This window comes from Populus euphratica, unplaced genomic scaffold (assembly GCF_000495115.2).
Source record: "Populus euphratica unplaced genomic scaffold, PopEup_1.0 scaffold438.1, whole genome shotgun sequence".
Taxonomy (NCBI): Eukaryota; Viridiplantae; Streptophyta; class Magnoliopsida; order Malpighiales; family Salicaceae; genus Populus; species Populus euphratica.
Window position 1 is genome coordinate 221,272 of NW_011500097.1, and position 5,806 is coordinate 227,077.

Consider the following 5,806-nt stretch of genomic DNA (forward strand, 5'->3'; position numbering starts at 1 on the left):
TATTTTAATACTTGTTTTTCAAGACTAATAAGTACTATTCTAACTTCACTTTAATTTACATTGGAAGCACCATCTACATACAATTTTTAGGAGGGAAGCAACACGTGATTGTTAAAAGTTTTTTCATTAAAGGTGAAGTATCAGGGGTATCAACGTATTTTACAAAATAGCCTGCCACTATGTATTGTAGTCTAGAAGCACACAATCTGATCACCACGCCCTTTCTTGTCACTGTCATTCCTTGATTCTATTTACAAGTGTTTGATTTTGCTTCTTGTATGTTACTGCTTTCCTTTTTCTTTTTAACAAGGTAAATATATGCTCTTCATCAATTTTAAAAATACCTATATGCCCTCATTAAAAAGATACTTATACCTTCAATTATTAGCCTAAAACTTTTTTTAAGGGTAAAATAATAAATTTATTATTTTCATCCACAGTAAAATATAAAATATGTAGAGTAGAACGGTGAATTAAGAACCCCTTCCAACTTTTTTTAATAGAATAAAATTTCTTCTATTCTACTATTCCTAGGTTAAAAAAATAAAAATAAAAGGTAAGCCAAGAAAAATGACAAATACGAAGTTGTTGTTTTAATTTAAAAAACACACAAGCCCTAGAAGTTGTCTGTTACTTCTGAAAACAAAAGGAGGGACGTGAAGAGCATGGGCAGAATTTTAGAATAGAATCGAAAGAAGGAAAGAACAGGGTAGGGCAGATCCAACTCTAACTCAGCTCAGCTCCCTCCCCCGTCAAAACCAAACCGAACCAATCATGGCTAACCAAGAAGAAGACATTCACCTCCAAAACCAACAATCATGGGGCACGTGGGAAGAGCTTTTGTTAGCAAGTGCCGTCAAGCGTCATGGTTTCAAGAACTGGGATTCCGTTGCTTTAGAACTTCAAACCAAAACCTGTCTTCCTCATCTCTTAACCACTGCTCAAATTTGCCAGCAGAAATACCTTGACCTCAACCGCAGATTCAATACCACCACCACCAACAACCTCCATCACAACCATACACCGGAGGAGGATATTCAAGATGAAGAACAAAACAACATTAGCACTGATATTATTAATAATAATATTGTAAGCGTTCCATGGCTCGAAGAACTTCGTAAACTCCGTGTTGCGGAGTTGAAACAAGAGGTCCAACGATACGATGTTTCCATCCTGTAAAAAAGAATATTCTTTGTTTTTTTTTTTTTGTATTTTGTTTTTTGGTTTGCTCAGATCTGAAACAAAAATTCGTATTTGTTGACAGTACTTTGCAATTGAAGGTGAAAAAATTGGAGGAAGAGCGAGAAAGAAGCGTTCAAGAAGGAGATGGCAATACAGAGAAACCAGATCTGAAGCCAGATAGATTGAGAAACGAGGGTGAACCGGGGAAACCGGGTTCGGTTTCAGGTGAGGAGTCGGACCGGGAGGACCGGTCGGTGAATGAATCGAATTCGACTGCGTCGGGTGGGGGAGAAGAGGCGGTGGCGAAATTAGAGGGAGTGGAACCGGTCCAGGGAGGGTCTGGTGAACCGGACCCGGTCGTGAGCGGGTCGAATCGGAAAGCGATGGATGAGGGGGGTGGTGGTGGTAGTGGGGGGGACGAGTCGTGCGAGTATGGCGACTCGGTGACTCAGTTGAGTAGTGAGTCGTTGAGTTCGGGGAGGAAGAGGAAAGGGAGCGAGAGAAAGGAGGAGGTTTCAGTAACAGGCGGTGAGGAAACGGTGGCGGTGAAATCTGAACCGGTGGTTGGGTTTTTAGAGATGATTAGGGCCCACAGAAATGGTTCACTTTTTGAAAGCCTGCTTGAGAGCCAGGTATGTACGGTGTGGGCTTTGCTTTTGATATTTTCTGTTTTTGTTTTTAATAAATAATATTTCTTTTATGGTTTTTACTATATATTTAAACAATCTTATTTTTTTAAGAAAATTTTTGTTGAATTTATTATTATTATTTTATTTAAATAATCTAAGTTTGTAAAATAGTAAGTAGCTATTTTTATTGGTCTAAAATTAGGACATGTGGATTAATGTCATGTGAGTCGTTTACTCGAGTTTTTTTTTTTTTTTTTTTTTTATAATTTTAAATTAATTGTTTTATATTTTCAGATTGTATTAATGTATTAATATTAAAAATAAATTTAAAAAATAAAAAAAATATTATTTTAATATATTTCAAAATAAAAATATTAAAAAAACAATATTTTTAAACGGGCAATAAATCCGCATGTGTGTACAAAATCTTGATACAAATTTTATTAAAAAGATCATTTTTTTTTCACCTTTTTGTTTCCCTGTCGTTTCCCTTAATCATACATATTCGCTTGTTCTTCCCTCTCGTCTTTATACAGTCACACAACTCAATTCTCTCCCCAAAATTAGCCCAAAGATTATTGATTAGACGATTATTTAGTATTGATATTAACGATTTTTCAAAGATTAAACCTGAATTCATGCAACATGTTCCTTCAGTGGGTTGTTAGTTAATAAATCAGCACCAACCCTAATAATAATAGATGAAGCCATCATCTCCTACCTTTTCTTGCCTTTTTTTTTAGTGAAATAAGCTGCCACCACATTTTCCTAATTCCTTATCCATTTGGGTCCCACCTCTAAGAGAAAAGATTATAGCTTGGCCCAGTTCATTGAGCCTAAAGCAATCACAAGCTTTCATGTAGGCAGTTGGCTCGTTATTTTCTCTGTTCTCATGAATTGGGCTTGTGCAATAATTTTGCCCAGACCATTTAATAATGCCTCTGACTTTAAAATTAGGTGACAGTTGATTTAGATCTTTTTTTTAAATGGTGATATTTTAATTTAAAAAAAATTAAAACAATGATATTTTATTTGACCTTGATAACAAGTTTTTTTAATTGAAATGATTTAATCTAAGTTAAATGATGATATATTAATTTTAAAAAAATTAAAAAAATTATATTTTATTTGCCCTTGATTAACCTAAGCTGCTTATCTAACTGCATGAACTTGTATTTTAATTGAAATGACTTAATATAAGTTTACTTGTCAAATTTACTACTTGAGTAGGCTGAGTCTGAGTTTAATGATTTTAAAAAGAATAAGATTAAAATTACGAAGCTTCTTTGTTTGTGTGATTGATAGTCATCTTTTCTATCATTGATAATTCAGTAAAGAATCAGAAATTCATAATCATATATTTAAAACTCCAGGAAATGGGTGTGTATAAAGACATGATTCGGCAGCATATGGATTTGGAAGCAATACAAACAAAGCTAGAACAAGGCTCCTACTCTCCTTCAAATCTTTTGTTCTTCCGAGATCTTTTGCTTCTCTTCAACAATGCTCTAGTTTTCTTTCCCAAACACTCTGTCGAATCGCTCACCGCCCACAAAATCCGATCCCTTGTCATGGATGAAATGAGAAAAGATACCCAAAAATCTGATTCTACTGTGGTGCCAGAAAATATTCCTTCCCAACCCAAACGTGAACTTGAAAGATCAGATTCATTGCTCGCTAAACACAAGTCTACCATCCCTATTATAGTTTGTCGTAAACGCAGTTCAATATCGGCCAAGCCTTCCTCTTCTAGCCTAGGGCAAAAGATTGAGCAGCAGCAAAGCAATGAGAACAACCTAGTTAATGATCTGAAACCGCCTGCTGTTGAGCAGGGTTTGCTAAAGATGAAATCTGAAGAGAAGCCTGTAACTGGTGCAAGAAGTACCAGGAGAGGTAATAAGAATCTTGCGAAGGGTTCTACTTCTCCGAGCAAGAAGCAAAATACAAGCCCTGACACAAAAGTTGCTGCACCTGATAAGTCTGAAACTCCTAAAACCGAAAAGAAGAAAAATGAGGCATTGCCATTGGAGAAGAAAAAAAGTGCGGTTGATTTCTTGAAGAGAATAAAGAAGAATTCTCCTGCAGAGACACCGAAGAATAATAATAGAGGAGCTAGTAGTGGTGGAGAGCGAAAAATGGAAGGAAGTGGTGGGAAAGGAGAGAGAGGGAAAGAAAGAGTGTTGAAGAATAGTGATAAAAAACAAGGAAAGCAGGAGAGTAGTCCATCAAAGAAGAATGTTGGGAGGCCATCGAAGAAGGCAGCAGAGGAGAGTAGGGTTTCAGGAAAGCGTGGCAGGGACAGTGGCGGAAAGGAGGTGGCAAAGAGGCCAAGAAAGCGGTCTAGGAGGTAAACACCACTCATAAATGGCTGCTATGGCTTCTGTATATTATGTATGTAGTGTAGAGTAGTGTTTGATCACCCAATCAGTTAGCAATTCGTTGATCTTTTAGTCACTGTAACATTGTATCAGCTAATTCTTTTTACACTTGGTAGTTTTGCTACCATTTCTTCTTTGCTTGTCATTTACTTCCCCCCCTACTCGAGTGTAATCGTTATTTTATTGAGGATCTTACAAGACTTGACCCTTGATTAACTGATAGGGTTGCTCGTGATTCATGGGCTAATGATAATTAGTGAGGGAAATAAGTGTAGTACTGTACAAAACGAAGAATGTTGTGGCAATCAAGCCTTCTGTTTAATTGGAATGACTCAACTACTAATTATACGTTGATGGCATTCCTGATGTTCTTGTTGCCTGTGCTCTTACTTGAGTCTGATTTCCATTGCAGGAAGTAGGCATTTTCTAAGAACCGACTGATTTCGAAGACAAAAGGCGATGCCCTTGAATGCCAAAACCTGACGGTGAGCTATGAAATATGTAGCTTGCAGAGCAGCTGTCCCTCTTCTTTCCAAATAAAATATGTCCATGCCCCCACCAGCAATCATGATCCCAGGCAGGCCTCCTCTTCTCATTCCTCTCCACACTTTGAATGGTCCTGATTGCAACTTGCCCTTTTCACATCTGACAACATATCTTCCTCATCTTTTGAATCTAAACTCAACAAAACTAATATTGCAACTCTTGTTATGGCGGTGGTTCAAAAATTCTGTGTGAAGTTGAATAATTTTTGTGTAGAAATATATTAAAATTTTTTTATTTTTATTTTTATATTGGTATATTAAAATAATATAAAATATTAAAAATAAATTTAAATATTATTAAAATAAGATAAATAAAGTGTTGCCATTAGTACCTTCGACGCTACTATTATTTTTTTTCATCTTATTATTACTATAGTTATCACCAACTTCATTTCTATTACCATTATGAGCTATTAATATTATTATCATTATTATTTCACATTATTTTTAGATTATTAGACATAATTATTTATCAAATATCATAAAATTAAGTTGTTTTAATGTTTCTTAATTTTTTATTTTATTTTAAATGATGCCACATGGATTTCAATAAACCACTCATAATTACTTATCAAATATCACGATAAATTACCAAAAAAAGATTCTTATTCTCGTACAAAAAATAAAATAACGGAAAGATGCTAGTCAATAGGTGTAATAATAATCGCGAAATTCAAGATTGAATAGGACAAATATTTTCATTTGGCATCTTGTATCGTGCGTGTCGAAAACTGATACAATGGCATGCACCTTAAAATTCCCCTTTTTATGTTTTAAAAAAAAAGATCGAGGCGCGCGCGCATATATATATATATATATCATTGGGAACTTTTATTGCACCTATAATAAAGCAAGGGCTTAGGGCAGCGAAGCTAATCGATTATGCATAAATACATCATTTCTTCTTCTTCTTTTTTTCTTCTTCTTTTATTTATTTTTTATTTTCATAAACGAGACAAATAACCACCAAGTGATATCCATATATTAATTATAGAAAAATAAAAGGTGTAATTTATTAGTTATAAAAAATTTAGAAAATACTATAAATTAGTAAAATATAAATTTACCTTTT

At 34.7% G+C, this 5,806-nt stretch overlaps 1 protein-coding gene across 3 annotated transcripts; it reads left to right on the forward strand.

Moving 5' to 3' along the window:
* The first annotated feature begins 601 nt into the window (after window positions 1–601).
* LOC105109332 (muscle M-line assembly protein unc-89-like) lies at window positions 602–4,950 on the forward strand. Of its 3 annotated transcripts, none has more exons than XM_011004020.1 (4): window positions 602–1,149; window positions 1,281–1,814; window positions 3,185–4,158; window positions 4,602–4,950. In XM_011004020.1, the coding sequence occupies exons 1-4, from the start codon at window positions 775–777 to the stop codon at window positions 4,606–4,608; spliced, it is 1,890 nt and encodes a 629-aa protein (XP_011002322.1). In that variant the 5' UTR covers window positions 602–774; the 3' UTR covers window positions 4,609–4,950. The 3 variants fall into 3 exon arrangements, with proteins under 3 accessions (XP_011002322.1, XP_011002320.1, XP_011002321.1); XM_011004018.1 differs by having other exon boundaries at window positions 603–1,175; window positions 1,265–1,814; XM_011004019.1 differs by lacking the exon at window positions 4,602–4,950 and having other exon boundaries at window positions 603–1,175; window positions 1,265–1,814; window positions 3,185–4,513.
* Window positions 4,951–5,806: the final 856 nt, after the last annotated feature.